General features: G+C 41.1%; 1 protein-coding gene across 7 annotated transcripts in view; it reads right to left on the bottom strand.

Moving 5' to 3' along the window:
- Positions 1 to 279: 279 nt before the first annotated feature.
- CLCN5 (chloride voltage-gated channel 5) overlaps positions 280 to 15,983 on the bottom strand; it is a 175,486-nt gene continuing 159,782 nt past the window's right edge. For 4 of the 7 annotated variants that reach the window (XR_006593349.1, XR_006593348.1, XR_006593351.1 and 1 more), the window contains 7 exons: positions 13,282 to 13,362; positions 12,501 to 13,043; positions 10,468 to 10,654; positions 8,825 to 9,223; positions 8,451 to 8,667; positions 7,106 to 7,265; positions 280 to 2,332 (listed from right to left, as the gene is read on the bottom strand). Coding sequence is in view for 1 of the 7 variants with exons in the window: in XM_011291722.4 (XP_011290024.1) it covers positions 7,175 to 7,265; positions 8,451 to 8,667; positions 8,825 to 9,223; positions 10,468 to 10,654; positions 12,501 to 13,043; positions 13,282 to 13,362 (1,518 nt within the window). In the remaining 6 variants the exon portion in view is untranslated. Of the gene's footprint in view, positions 2,333 to 6,323; positions 7,266 to 8,450; positions 8,668 to 8,824; positions 9,224 to 10,467; positions 10,655 to 12,500; positions 13,044 to 13,281; positions 13,363 to 15,983 lie in introns of those variants that run through there. The other 3 variants (XR_006593350.1, XR_006593353.1, XM_011291722.4) reach the window with 3 other exon arrangements.

The raw sequence follows: 15,983 nt of genomic DNA, 5'->3' as shown, positions 1-15,983 counted from the left end.
AAGCAGGCTCCAGGCTCTGAGCTGTTAGCACAGAGCCCGATGCAGGGCTCGAATTCATGGGACATGAGATCACCACCTGAGTCGAAGTCGGACGCTTAACCAACTGAGCCACCCAGGCGCTCCTTATGAATCATTTTAAGAAGTGAGCCTGCTCATAGGAGTTTGCAGGTACCTTTTATACTATCCTTTCCCGATTCCCTCCACCCTGCTCCCTGCTTCTGTGATCAGAAATCAATAGCTATAAAACTTGGAATCTTCAAAAACACACCAAACACCAGGTTGGATAAGGCTGTGCTTTATTACATGCATAATTACAAATCTGTGCTAAGTGAAAATGTATAAAGCAATGGCGACCCGGGTTTATACCACACAGAGAAAGGGCTGGACAATCCCATTAACCCTTCTGCCAATGTCCATTCCACTGCTTTTAACATGATTGTTTCCATTTCTTATGATTTGCATAGCACTTGTCAAAGTACTTTCCATTCATTGTCTCAGTTTATCCTCACAACAACCCTGTGAGGTAGGTAGGGCAATTAACACTATCCCCATTTTGCAGATGGGAACACTGAGGCACAGAGCGGTTAAGATCTCGAGGCTAGTTAGTAGAAGCATAAGGAATAGAAACCAGGTCTCCTAACTCCCCAGCCTATGTCTTCCTTTTTAGACTATGTTGCTATGCATGACTAGGGAGCAAAATGAAGTGAGCAGTAAGCTATAGCTTTGGTACCGGCTGTGCCTATGAACGGGGACCAACATCTCCATAAGCTAGAATAAAGCTAAGAAAGCATGACTTAAGGGTTGGCAACACTCCAATAAATAATTGCTCTGAACAGCTCAGCACCAAGCTTCCTAGGGAAACTTGGGCTATATTAGCTTTGGTTGATGCTAGTTTCTGTATTTGCCTAGCTACTGCCGATATCTACACATTAGCTTCAGCTGAACTTTTACCAACACTTAGGAACTGAAATGTGGAGTCAGACAGGTTTTCTTTGGCTACTGCAGTTGGAGCCGGCCCTACAAATGAGCGTATTACAGAGAATTCATATGTGGCCCATGGGCAGGAACCCAGCTTTTCTTACCTTCCTGGCCTCATCAGCTCACCCAATGGGTAATATTTTTCCCAGAGCCAGGAATGAATGAACAGAGGTAAGAGCAGGAGGCTGGCCTTGGTAAAATAGAGAAGAGTCACCATGATGACATCAATGTCACCCTTAGGTAACATGACCAGGGTGCTGTCGGTCAGGTCCAACTCCTTTCTGGCCTGTACCTGGTTAGCAGCATAGCTTCAAAAGACAGTTTAAAAGAACAAAATATTAAACATCATTGTTTTAAATCTAGAATGCAATTAATTCTTAATCATTACATAGTCCTAAAGGACCAAATATATAATAAAAATGTAAATACTTATTGAAAAGCTGAGTACTTAAAAGGCAGGGCAATGAGAGAGAAAGGAGGGAGGAAAAAGGATGAAGTGAAATGGAGAATGGAAAATGAGCACTCTTGAAAGGACCATGTATTTTGAGGTACACTCAATATGATAATGAGACTGAACATTCCCACCCTGATAAAACCATCTCAGGCTACTCCCTCATCCCCATTTTGCCAGATGGCATTTCACTCACTAAATCCTAGGCTGCCGCTGACTTTCAATAGGTTTGGATGAGTAGACGATAATGTTTAGCTCTGACTACTTCATATGTCTGCCTTGAGATGCTAAAGCCTTCAACACTCTCAACAAATACTACTGGCTTTGGCCTCTACAGTAGCACAAAGCCCTGTTTGGCCCGCCAACTCAGAAGCATCTTCCATTCTCTATTCTCAGAGAGATGCTGTCCTTTCCCCAAGGTTCACATTCAAAACAGCACAGTTGCAAACTGAGAAAAATGTGAATTTGTGGATGACAGGAAAAAAAGGGGGGGGGGGAGAAGACAGAGAAGGAGAGGCAAAGATCATTTTTTAAAAACCATCATATGCTGTTTCTCCTTTTAAAAGGCCAAACTTTGGGCATGCAGTGAGTGCACGCAAAGGCTGAAGACCCTTTGGCTGGAACTGAGAGGTAGGAATTTATGACTGTGGGATTAGGCAGGGTGACTTGATAGGTCCCATCCAAGAAATGTTAACTCTGTACATCATATACTTTCTTTCCTGGGAAATTCGGCAAAATCGGACTGCACAGTGGAAAAAAACAATTTTGTTTCTTACATCACTTTAAAACTTTGCCCAGATCCAGATGTTTAGAAGTGAGACTGCAGCCAGCAAACATTTGTGGAGTAACGTGAAGTTGCTAAACACTTGCTGTTCCAAGAACTTCTCTCCTTGGAGCACACAACTGAAATTGAGGCAGAGCAAAACTGAATGGTCGCCACAGGTCCATTACATTAATTTCACTGCAAACTGACACAACTCCCTGAGCTCTGATCTGAGAAACCCTCACGTTTTTCTTTTTCATACATACATTTCAATAAGTACATTCTAGGGAGGCTAAAATAGAGATTTAAAAAAATATTTTGCTATCAAAATTCAAGAAAATCTACCTAAAGCTTATCATTTAGGCAATGGCAGTAGACGTTGCCCTCCTTTGTGAGCAGATGCCATGGGTCAGCCTTCTCCATAAAAGCCGACTGCCTCCAGCTAAATGTTGCTTTGAGCCTGTCCCCGACATGGAAAACACAGTCTTTGAAAGACCACTTGACTTTTTCTCTACCTGAGGCACATGATCGAGCAGTTTATAAATGCTAGGATGTATGGCTTGGGGCACAGGATGGCCTTCCTCCAACCATCTTGTAAGAACGCATATATTTTCTTACTGGGGCTTTTCCACTGCCACATCCTTCAATTCTCTCCCCAAAGGGAATTCAGGCAAACCCAGAGGTGGTTTAAAAAAAAAATCAAGGTTTTAGGACACTTAAGTTCAGACCACATATTTAGACATCAATTTTTTTCAGGACTAAATATCCTACTTCCCATCTACTTTCTAAATTTCTAATTTTTCTCAGGGTTTTCTCAAGCTCAATATTCTGTGTACCACCATGAAAAATGTTCTCCTGCTTTCTCTGAACTGATGGGTGGCAACATGGCCAGTCATCAGTAAGTACTTTGGCAATGTAAAACACACTGGCCATTTCAAATTCTCAATATTGCCTTCACTATCTTCATTAAAAACTCAACTTCAAAAGCTGCACCCCTTGTGATTAAAAAAACAAAAACAAAGATACCATGGGGTAGTAAGTTCACCTTCCTGTTCATCACATCACAACACAAACCAAGATTGAGACTCAATGGAGACAGGTGATTCAAATACTTATAACCTATAATGTAATATGCCATGATTTCTGTGCATGACATACTCTACTGCATGATGAGTTTTTAAAAATAGATTTGCTCCCCCCACACCTGAACGAGTTCATAACATCATGGTTCAGAGTTACTTCACAGCCTTAGACCACACTAAATCCCCATTACTTTCTCTTTCTCATGTTCAAATGAAATTGGAGACTTGCTAGAGAAATTTACACTATGCTCGGCTTTTCCTGAAAAGGGGTTCAGTTTCAGCCTCTGGTGCCAAAACAACTGAACTGCTTTGCTGTTCATTCAGCGAATTGATCGTTTGTTCTGCCTACTGGCAAAATCCAAAGTGTCATCAGTATCAGATTATCCACCAGAGGCTATCAGTTCTTTGGACTATACCACCTCCACTCGACAGTTGGCCTGAACCAGAAGGAAGCTGGGGCCAGAAAAGAGGAGAGTGTCTGAACAAACATCCAAATAGAAACGACCTTGAAAGTGGCCATTAGTTTGCATTTTCAGTCCCTTGCTTCTTTCCCTCCAACGGTATAACCATGCATTACCTGTTTTGGCTTCTTTAATTATTTACATTGAAGACCTGACTATACAAAATATACCAGTTAGACTATTAATGAACCTGTAGACTCCCACTCTTTTAATGGCTGGATGTCTACGGCATATTTTCCCTCGGAAAATCCTAACTCTCTTGAAGCACTTATTGGCATTCTTTTATAGCTCCTTCCCTTGTGTCGGGCAATTTTCTTTTCTTAATGCCAAAACAGACTAGTTTCAACTCAAATTAATTTGCCAATCACAGATTATCTAGCCTTTTGCCATTGAGGTATGTGGCCATTTGAGGCGACTGACAGACCTCCCTGTAACAGCTTTGTTTGTTGGTTAAGTATGTCCAACTGCTGAATTGGCAATAGCAGAAAGAACATTTTCCTTTGCCTTAAGACAAGAAACTCTAGAGTGTTAAGGTGCTGAGCTAGCAGTCTAGCAGAGAACTGTAGCCACAATTAGCCAACCTTTGAGCCAAACCATAGGATTGGACATATAATGAATACCATACACTATAGCTACTTCTAGCATATGTGTTACAAGGATTCCTGAGAAGCTGAGGTTAATGGATGAGATTTATCAGGAGTGAGGTATCAAAAGGCTATTATTCTCTGGAGGGCCAATCGGTGCTTAGCATCTAGAAAGTATACCTTGGCACAGTGTTATCTGATTTCTCTAAATATTCTCTGAAGTAGCACCTTAACACTGGCTCATCTGTCTAAAATCAAAAACAGAGCCTAGAAGAAACACAAAGGCAAACTTAGACACCCTCCATATCGCTGCTGCCCTATGAAATGAGACCAAACTTTTCATTGTCATCAAATACCAGAAATACTAACACTTCCTGTTTTGCAAACTTTAGCTGGACGGCTAATAAGAAAAGATAGGCAGTGAACCAGAAATACACAGATAAGAATGACTTCTACGCAATACACAGGGGTGGTCTGGCACATAGCCTCATCTCATTCGAGGAAATCAGTGGCATGGAAGGGACAAAAGATGTAAAGTGACTGAGTCATGACTATAATAGAATATAACCTAGGGAGTTTTTTCTCTTTCGTTAAAATGTTAGAGTGATATACTTTAAAAAAAGAAACTCTGGTGACTGCCTTGATATTTGAAAGATAAAAATCAATAAAAGCCTTGGCTGTCCAGTTCTGGGCAATAAAAGAATTTCAGATGTTGGAAAGATAAGAACTAGGGGAAGAAAGAAAAGAAAAGAAAAGAAAAGAAAAGAAAAGAAAAGAAAAGAAAAGAAAAGAAAAGAAAAGAAAAGAGAAAAGGAAGAAAGGAAGAAGGAAAGAAAGGAAGAAGGAAGGAAGGAAGGAAGGAAGGAAGGAAGGAAGGAAGGAAGGAAGGAAAGAAAGAAAGAAAGAAAGAAAGAAAGAAAGAAAGAAAGAAAGAAAGAGAAAGAAAGAAAAAGAAAGAAAAGGAAGAAAAAGAAATTCTAGATTCAGGGCTCAGCAACTTTTAAAATGAGGAACCTGAGGTGTTGGGGGAAGGGGAAGGGGGCGGGGGAGGATATCCCTAGTGACTGATGGTTCTAGGCTGGAATGGTGGTGCAAGGGGTGGGGGTGGGGGGTAACAGACTTGTCAAACAGGAAAGGCTGAACTTGCAGCCCTGGCAGTTAAGTCTTGCTGCTGTGGGCATCTGCACAGGAAGGGAGGGAGGCACAGTGGCAGCAACTGGGCTACAGAGCAAAGCCAATGGCTGTGTGTTCCCTCTGGTCCATGTGCCCTAAGATTGCTGAGCCCTGGTTTACAATTTAACTAGCCCTGGAAGTTATTTTTTGAAATCGGAATGATTAACCAGGCATGGCACTCAATCCCAAAGACAGGACTCAGGACTGAGGAGAGGGAGGGGAAAAGAATGGAGGAAAACAAGGGGTACCAGCTGCACATGGGGACAACAACAGAAAATGAAACCAGTATCGGAATGATGGTGGTAGCTCTGTGATTCCACCGGGCGTCTCTACAGTGTGATGTTTTTCTACTGCAGTAAAGGTGGTAGAAAATTGAGACAGGCACCTTTTCAATTGGATACAAGCACCTTTGGTGTCACCAGGCCTTGTCCACACCCCTGGGTCTTAGGATGGTTCTGTATTTTATTTAGAATTCTAAGGAACCCCAAGGGAGTCACAGCTGCCTATCCTATTCCAATGCCTCAAATGGATTTGAAAGTACCCCAAGCCTTAATTCATGCTCACAGGGACAACAACTGGCCTGTTATATGTACTTAACACTGGAAGGAGGCATGAGTGCCCAGTTATTTTAGTACTGGTGGTCTTTACGAAGGAATGCATGAGAATACAGATACAGCTCAGGATCTTCCCTGGTTTATCAGTATGCAGTCCAGATTTGGTTCCCTTTACTATTCTTACATATTCCAGAAGCCTAAAGCACCATCACTCATGGAGGTGGCATCTGGGTAAGAGAATTAGTTGGGACCTCACAAAAAAACATGAAATTCCTAGTCATTGACTTGGCTTAGAACTTTACTAATCATTCATTTCAAGGAAGCTGGAGAAATCATTCCTTGTTACTAACGAATTCATGGCAAAGTCCTTGTCTACTGGACTAACAAATACCATCTGGAAAATCACCCTTTTGGCAGACAAGGAGAAAGTTCCATAACTTATCTTTGTGCACTTCAAAAGAGTACCAGGAAAAAGCAAGCTATAAAAGTCAACCTCTCTAAATTTGTTTAGAGGAGGTTAACCAAAGCAGCATTGTCTTATAATCAGATATTAACATACACATACACACACACAAACTAATAATGCTAAATATTGTAACAGGAACAAGAAAACATTTGAACTGAATTTTCACAGTCTGGAAAACAGCATTACTATTTTCCTTCTGGCTTTCTTTTCTGTGTTCGGAAAAGCAAAGCCCCTTAGTTTACACTTCATCTTCCACCAATGACAGAGTCCAAAAAAGTGACTTGGTCATGAGCTTTCTGCAGGCTATAGGTCAGGACGGTTGGAATTTTTCTTGCATAGTTTTCAGTGATTGCATATTGGCTAACAATTATGTTTTAAATTAAAAAAAAATTTTAAAGAATTAAATCCTAGCAATCTTGTTTATTCTCTCATGAACTCTTCCTAATGCGATATCACAGAAGCCTAACTGTATTTTCTCCTAAAGAGAAGATTAAATTCCAGAGATTATGTAGTGCAACTGGTTAACTTATAGGAAAGAGACAACACACTAATATAACTTCACCATCCAAATATGGGAAATGTGTTTTGGGTACCCAGTTAATAAAATACATCCATGGTCTGCAATGTCCTTCCTGTTTTATATCCAGCACAACCCTGTGATTCTAGTTGAAGAGAATGGAGTCAGGATCTTGGTTCGCCATCTGTGCTATATGCTTTAGCACATCCTTTTTGGTAATGATTCCAAGCAATCGCCTAAAAGAAAACAAGGCAACAAAACAAAAACAAATCGGTAGTTAACATTCTCAATGGTGATGCTTTTCCTCCTCAGGACTTTTCAACTTTGTCTTCAAACACTAACTGCACCTTACAGTGTTATGTGTGCCCAGCAAATGGGACGGCACATGGGTCCCTAAACAGGCTGCAGGCATTTCTACTTCACGTCTCACATCTTGCTATTTCCTCTGCTTTAAATATTCCCTACGTATCTGAACCTTATCTCCTGCCACTCAGTTCAAATGCTGCTCTTCCAGAACACCCTCTCTGATCCTACAGGCCAGCAATGACCATGACCCCCTTGCAGCAACGGCATGATCTACACACTTGTCTTGTTTGCTGTTGTGGAATGCATGCTCCTGTGTTCTTAGGTTCCCTATGACACTGTGCACTCCTTGAGGGCAGAGAAGGGCCTTATTCACTTTTGTGTCTCCATGGAGTCTAGTGGAATACCTTCTTGCATGAAGTAGGGGATTCAGTAAATGTTGAATGAATCAGTTAGGGAAAGTCCCCTTGCTGATTTCAATCCTGCAAGACATCTGTTATAACATTTAGAAATTTTAGAGAGTGAAATTCTCATATAATTGCTGGATTGGCATACCATGTTTAGAAAAAAATCCACCCTTCTCCTCAACCTCCCTTCTTTTCCAATAAAAATAGCAGGGCTTCCTTTACTGCATAAGAAATATCCCTGAAAGAAAGAGCCTTGGCCTTGGGACTCAGAAGACTTGTGTTTAAAGCCTCTCCCTACTATATATTGATTGTGGGCTCTTGTGTAAATCTTTAAACCTTACTGAAACTTGGCTTTATCATCCTCCAATGATAACAACACAGGTATCATAAGGACCAAATACTATACGAATAATACCTAATATCATTATAATTTTGGTGCTGTCTCTTCACAAGAACACAGCCGTTTCCTTTGTGGGGGAGGGGCCGTGTTATTTATAATGTGCAGCCAGCAGTTCACATTTCCCAATCACACTTTCTTCCCCAAACTCCTTTTCCATTAATCATGATGATAAAAGAAACACATCTGTCTTCATCTCAGAGCTTCAAAAGGCCCTATATATGCTACTAATGTTCAGATGAATTGGGTTCTTCTTTATCTCTCTACACTCTTTCCTCCCACGATCCAATTTGCCTTCACCAAAGAGCTCTCACCCATTGTGCGTAACCAGGCACTGCCGCAGTCCCAGCTTGCGGAAGATATCCACTACAATCTCCATGGGTGTAAGGTCAGTCACAGTGAAGGGGCTGAGATCCAGGATGTTCCGAAGCTTTAGGGTGGGTGGTGTGTATGGTGGCATCGGAGGAGAATGCTCAGTGAAATAAATGATGGAAGTGCTCACAACTCCATCCTGTTTTTTGCGAGCATTTTCTATTTGAGAAGTAGAAAAAAAAAGTTGAAAATAGAAGTGCCAGTTCTATCATTCTGGCCCCTCATTGGTCCTGTCCTTCCTGTGTCGTCCCCCATTTTGCACATATTTATTTTATTTCCATAGTGGATTCCATCATCCCCTTTCTGAAATCCTTACCGATTGAAATGATGAGATCTCTTCGGAGAACGAAACCCACAAGTCTTTGGGATTCCCGGGACACCACCACTGGGAAGCCACTATAAGTGGTTTCACTGATGATAGTCTCTACATCTTCCACGGTCATGCTGTCCTGAGTAAGGACAGTCAATAAAGGATCATTTCTACGGGGTTTCATCACATCCATTGCCAGAGTCTTATGAGCAAACTCTTCTTTGGCTTCAAGAAAGGGGTAACCATTGAGACGAATGTGGGCATCATAGATGCCCTCCCGCCCCAGAGCATCTGCCACCCACTTGCTTGTCATGGCTGCAGCCATCAGAGGCACAATGTACTCCAAGCCACCAGTTAGTTCAAACATTATGACAACGAGAGAAACAGTCATCCGAGTCACCCCACCTACAAGGAAACAGATACAGGCTACTAAAAACAGAAGTCCAGATTCATTACAATTAAGGGCCTGTGACAGGAGCCCATCCAGGAAAAGCCCATGTACCAGAAGCATTGCTAAAAGGAGGTCTCACCTATAACTGCACAGACCCCAGCGGCTGGGTTAAAGTAAGTCTATAATGGATGTGAGTCAGATTTCTCAAAATAATATCTATAAAAGCACCAGATGCCATCTGGATTTTTCTTCTTTTGTTTCTTATTTGTGTGCTGCTTTCTTCCCCCTAATTAGAAAAGTAATTGCAAAAGATATCCACAATTGGTATAACACTGCTAGGACTATAGGTTCTCTGGAATGTACAGGCCATTGTGGGATATTCAAACATTGTTATTAAGTATATAAAAGAAAGTCATTATCCATAAGCTCACTGCCTAGAAATAAGCAGAGTGAAAATTTGGAACAACTTTTTCAAGTTTTTCGCTATGCAAAAATATGTATTTGTAGGTAGGTGAGCTCATATTATATGTTTAATTCCCCACCATGTTCCCCTCCCCCCACTTTATGTCAGGAACATTTCATATATTATTACAAATTCATTTAACATTGGATTTAAAGATGTTAAATATTAGCATCACATTCAATGGCTATATAGTATAACATTATATGGATTCACCATAATTTATTTAACCAGTCCCTTACTGTACATATTTAAATTGATTCCAATTTCTTGCTATCATAAATAATACTGTGATGAACATTCTTGGGCAGATATCCTTATCCGAGTTTCTGATAATTTCCTTAGTAGGATGAAATTTGAGAGTAAAATTACTCTCAAAAGGGAGGAATATAGCTATAGGATAAAGAATGCTTTCTTAAAGCACTTGAAAAATGGCAAACCCAACAGGAAATGGATGCTCATTAAAAAAAAAAAATCCTTCAGGGGCACCTGGGTGGCTCAGTAGGTTGAACATCTGACTTTTGATTTCCACTCAGGTCATGATCTCATGACCTCTGGAGCCCTGCGTCAGGTTCTGTGCTGAGCATGGAGCCTGCTTAAGACTGACTCACTCTCTCACTCACTCTCTCACTCTCTCTCTCTCTCTCTCCCTCTCTCTCTCTCTCCTTCTGCCCCTCCTCTGCTCATGTATGCTTGCTTGCGCTCTCAAACTCTGCAGTCGACTGTGTTTAATATCACACATCTTTATTCTGTCACCTGTGTGGCAACTTCTTTGAAATCAATGCAAACACTACCCACCTAAGCAGGCTGCAGCCCCAACCATCGCATAAAGTCCAGGGGTGATACAATCTGCTCCTTGACTACACCAGCTATTAAAGATGGCCCAGTCATGGTGGTAATAAGCCAGCTGCTCCATTCCTACTCCTAAAAGTCGGCCTGCTATAGCACCAACAGCCATGCTGGGGATAAACAGGCCAGATGGGATCTGCAAAGAGAAACCAACAGATGGTTAGTGAGAAATGATGCGCTTGCCTGGCATGTGGTAAGGGCTAGAGGACTGACCCTCTGCGAAGCAAACAGGCCAATGACAATTTAACTATGCACTATGCTAGCAAGTGGCCATAAATATTTGTGTAATGCTACAGGGGCTAGAGGTTCTCTGGGATGCGCAGGCAAGTACGACTGCAAAGAAGCTTACCCTGATTCGGGGTCCATCAGGCAAGAGCCTGAACTCTCCAGACCAACACAGAACTGGAGGCAGAAATTAAGCCTTTCCCAAAGAAAAAGGAAAATAGATGGAGTTTCTCATATATGCAGACATTTTCCCCCAATGCTGAATTCTTATAAACAACAATTACCCTCTATTGACTATCTTCCATGCTCTATGCTGGATACTCCACTAACAAGATTTCCTCAGTTCTTTATAACCACCCCAGGAATAGGCGTTATTATTCCCAAATAGCACAGAACTTAAGATTCAGAGAGGTTAAGTAACTCACCCAAGCTCAAGATACAGTAAATACTGGTGCTGGGGTTTAAATGCAATGCTTAAAACCACTCTCATATATTGAATCTTAACCCATTGCTCACATGAAAAGGATGGTACATGAGGTTTCATTTTATTTTGTAACAGTAAAAAGACGAAATGATTACATTTTAAAAATGAGGTAGTAACTATGGATTGCATGACTATCCAAAAAACAAAACAAAACAAAACAAAACAAAACCAACAATGACAAAAAAACCCTCTCATCTGTTTCCTGCTCTATTTCTTGACTCCTAGGATACTACAGTGAAATCTCAATTTACTGTGTTAGGGGAAGGAAGTTATGACAAGGGCAAAATCATTGAAATAGCAGATTATTTTTAAATAACTTGTGTTCAATTTTGGGATGCATTTGAATCTGGGTGGGTTTGATGGTCTGACCGTTCACTTTAAAAGAAGGAAGCCGTGAGGAAAAAACAAACAAACAACAAACAAACAAACAAAAAAACAACTCAAGAAGCACAGCAAGACTTTCCAGGGTGTTAGGAAGATGCATAACAGTTCAGAGGTTTCTAGCACTGCCTAAACTGAGCGCTTGTCTCTCATTGTCTGGTTTGAATAGAGGGGAATAACTCAGTAGTTGGGTGCTAAAGGAAAGACAAATAATCTAGGAAGGAGGAGGAAAATACCTTAACAAATGTTCCTTTCTGGTTTCTTCTGAAATACAGAAATGATAACAGGTACTGAAAATAAAAGATGCTGGCCTGATGTCTGCTGTTGAGAGTTTCAATATTAACTTGGGATCACCTGTGAAGTTCTCAACACACGGACACTGATAATGACTGTAAAGAATACATTTAGCTATAGATCAGGTTGAACTTGATGAGATTGCTCTTTTAGTGGTCAAAATGGTTGAGTACTGGCTACTTCATTTGGTTCAACTTAATATTTTGCTTTAATGGCAAACTCTAAAGCCACCCTATAAGGATCAAAAACATGTTGGGCAGATATTGTTTTAATACAAAATGCACGTGAATAAATACCTCACCATCCTTTCTGAAGGCAAAATATGTGCTCCACGGAAAAGGAGAAAACATTTCTACTTACATCTCATCATTGAGGTGTGCATTTGGCCTAAAACTAGGCTTAGATAATTTTCGATAGAAGTTCAATTCTCTAGGAAGTTAGGAGGACATGTGGGGGCAAAAAGGGCTTTTGAGGGTGGGGGATAATGTTGTGTGGGGTTGGAAGTGCCACAGGAGCTTTGAAGATTTTATATCTTGGCTTTACCCCTCAAACCCATAGCCACACATATATCCACTGAACATCAAAAGAATCTCCTCACCTTCATGCCAAAGGTGAATATAGTGATGACAATTTTCAGTATGAGTGTCAAGGCCAGCTGCCACATGGCACTGTAGACTCCCACACCAGCCGGTCTGTCGGGCAGTTCACCCCCCTTGCTTGTGTTGAAACGGTTCTCATAGTCACAAAGCTTGGAGGAATCCAGAAGGCCACAGTCATTAAACAGCTCAGAAATGAGCTCACTTGTGCTCATGCGGGTGTATTCATTGGGGAAAGCCAGGATAGCAGTGATGGCTGTCACAACAAGTACCTCTATGACAGGATACTTGCCCAACTGAGTGGTCTTACGCTTCCGACACCAGGCGATGTTGGTGCGGATAAACAAAGCACCCCACAGACCACCAAATATACCCAGCAGAATGAACGGCACAAGCTCAAAGAGATGCCATGGGGTGTGAAACTCCACATAAAACAGAACCAGTCGGCTGTTTCCAAATGGATTGATGGAACGTAGAGTAAATGCTGCCACCAAGGCAGCAAAGAATGAACGCCACAACGTTTTGAGGGGGAAATAGTAGCTGACCTGTAAGAAAGAATGTGGGAAAGCAAACTTAGAGCAGTATGCAGACACAGTTCCAGGTGAAAAGCTGGTGCTGCAGGAATGAGAGCTCAGGACAAAAAAACTGCCCAGAGATCTCTGGTCACGTGGTAAAACACGGAGTTGAGCAGAGAGCTTTGGGACTGCACCATACATACACACTGGCCAGAATTCCTGACCCAAAAGCAACATGCATGTTCTACAGACAGTTAAAAGTAGTTACCTCTTCTAGGCTGAATAACACTCCACCGATCGGTGCCCCAAAGGCTACGGATACACCAGCTGCTGCTGCAGCCGACAAGACCTACAATCCAAAACTCAAAATTAGTGACAGAAATAATGCTACCTTTCTTTTGTCAATCACATGTTTAAAAGGAACGTTAGTGGTTGACATTTCTTTTAAAACTTTACATGCTCTGTAACCAGTTTATCAAAGACAAAATTCAATTTATATTTATTTGAGAGCAAACACTGCATGTTAAATTTTGAACACAGTTCAAATGCTTGAACAGGCAAAGGGTCTTTCCTCTGTAATTAATTCAGGCATGTACTTTATTCCACATCATGCCCCCCAGCCCCAATACTCTCCATTCACTAATGAAATTGAGTTTGTAGACCTAGGAACCATCTAAATCAAGAATTTTCAGTGATGTATTTATACAGCAGTCTCTGTTAAGGAATGCCTTTTAAATGAGAGTTTAGAGAAGGCTGTGATGATACAAAACTGAAATAACAATTGGCTCATATCTATTCAGGAGCTGCAAATATTCATACAATGGGTAGTTTGGGTTTCCTGTACTATGTGCCCTACTCCATACATAGTGACCTGTGGAAAAAGAAATAGGGAGGCAACTAGAAGCAACTAGAAGCAAGGAGATAGATTTTGAAGGGAAGAGAAGACCTAAGGGTGTTTCAGTGTGGCAATGAAAAGGGCTACGTGGAAGAGGAAGAGGAAGGGGGAGAAGCTATCAGGGGGAAATAAAAAGGGACAAGGAGACAGAGAAAGAGAGCAAGTATTATACTTAGCCCTACCTTTGCAGGCAGGCATATGCATGTGCATGTAAAATATGCATGAAAAACACACCGAATTAATGGGAAGAAAAGGTCCTTTCATTAGATTCTGGTTGCTGTGGAGTGAGAAGTGATTTGTACTCGTAAGGAAAATTTTTAAAAGAAAGTTTAGGGGCACTTGGGTGGCTCCATCAGTTAAGCGTGTGACTCTTGATTTGGGCTCAGGTCATGATTTCACAGATCTTGAGATCGAGCCCCACATCAGGCTCTGTGTGCTGACTGTGTGGGGCCTGCTTGGGATCCTCTCTCTCTCTCCCTCTCCCTGCCCCTCCCCCACTCATGCATGCGTGCTCTCTCTCAAAATAAATAAACATTAAAAAATAAAGATTAAAAATTAAGAGTTTTTGAAGAATAAAATGGTTCTTGGCAAAATAAATAGGCAGGTTTCTCTGGGCAGGATGGTGCAGGGCAGGAAAATGAAGGGGAGGAAGGAGTGAGATCTCCAGGGCTAACTTGGGAGGACTTCGAAATCCATAGCTATATATTGGCTTTCATTGAAAGCATTTCAGTGACTGTTTGGGATGAATTATGAGAAAAAGTAAAGAATCGTGGTGGCTAGTTTGCTTTAATTTTTTTTTGTTGACCGAGTGGAGTCTGTCCATGCCCTTCCTTCTCAAATCCCTATTCTACCCTCAAGCATCTGCCCACTTTGACAAGGCCCCAGGACACAAAAGGGTGGCTGCCGATGGTGAGAACAACAGGAAGAAATAACTGGAAAGTCTAAAATAAACAATAGGAAGTGAGCTCAAGATGCAAATATTCCTGAGTCTAGTTAGAGGAATAAATGACATCTGTACAGAGAAATAGCCCAAACTCCCTCTCATAAGGAACTACTCCCCTTCTATAAGGAACTACTTGAACAGAAATGCCAATTTTATGGAATGAAAGTAACTGGCAATCTGTAGTTTCAAAGTCACCCCTGCCCAGTCAAAACCAGCAGTAATCAACACTTTACTCTTGCCAGTTAAAATGGTTTTTTTCCATCTCTTTAGCTTCTGTTGTGCATTATTACCATCCAACAACCTCAGCAATTGAATACTGCCTTTATGCCCTTCTACCATTTGACAGGTAGCTAAACAAGTTACTCAGATCTCCCTCTCCCTCTCTCTCTCCTGCTCACCTTCTTCTCCTGCCAAGAACTTTCCCCCTTGAACTATCAAAATGTATTCCATAATTGAAGTTTCAACATCTTTGAGCTTCCTTCTGGGCCTTATGGTTTATTTTGTTTTGTTTGGTTTTCAGAATAAATCACTAGGTTCCCATTTTGTGAAAAATCCTTTCTAATGAGATGACCTTGGCCATGACCCATTTCATATGTGATTTCTTTGTAATTCAAGGAAAATAGAGCAAGAACCATTATTTTCTTAAATCCTTCATTATATCAGGATTAAAGTAACCAATGACTTGGAACATTTTTAAAAACTTCTCTTCCTTTTCAAAATGATATACGTTAGCAACTGCATAAACATGAGAACCACTACAGAGATGTTGTGGCAGGACTACTCTGGTGGGATTGAGGCAGAAGGCAGAGAGAGTTCCAATACATAGAGAAACTCATTCAGTGTGGCAGTAGGTAGAAATAAAAGATGAAAAAGCTGGCATCTGAAACACAGGCTGAGTTCATATTCGTTCACAAGAATAAACGACTGCTTCTAAAAATCTACTACTATTTTTGTAACTTATTTTGTAATAGAAACAACACATACTTGTATAGTTATATATAGTAAAAGTTATTATAGTTAAAGTCCTTCACTACCACCTCACTTCCCCACTCACTGCAGGTAGACATTTTTAATAGTTTGTAGTAAAACCACTTTCCAGACATTTTCTTTCTAGGTGCACATTTACATAATT

The sequence above is a fragment of the Felis catus genome, chromosome X (assembly GCF_018350175.1).
Source record: "Felis catus isolate Fca126 chromosome X, F.catus_Fca126_mat1.0, whole genome shotgun sequence".
Classification (NCBI taxonomy): domain Eukaryota; kingdom Metazoa; phylum Chordata; class Mammalia; order Carnivora; family Felidae; genus Felis; species Felis catus.
This window is presented reverse-complemented; position numbering and strand designations above follow the sequence as displayed.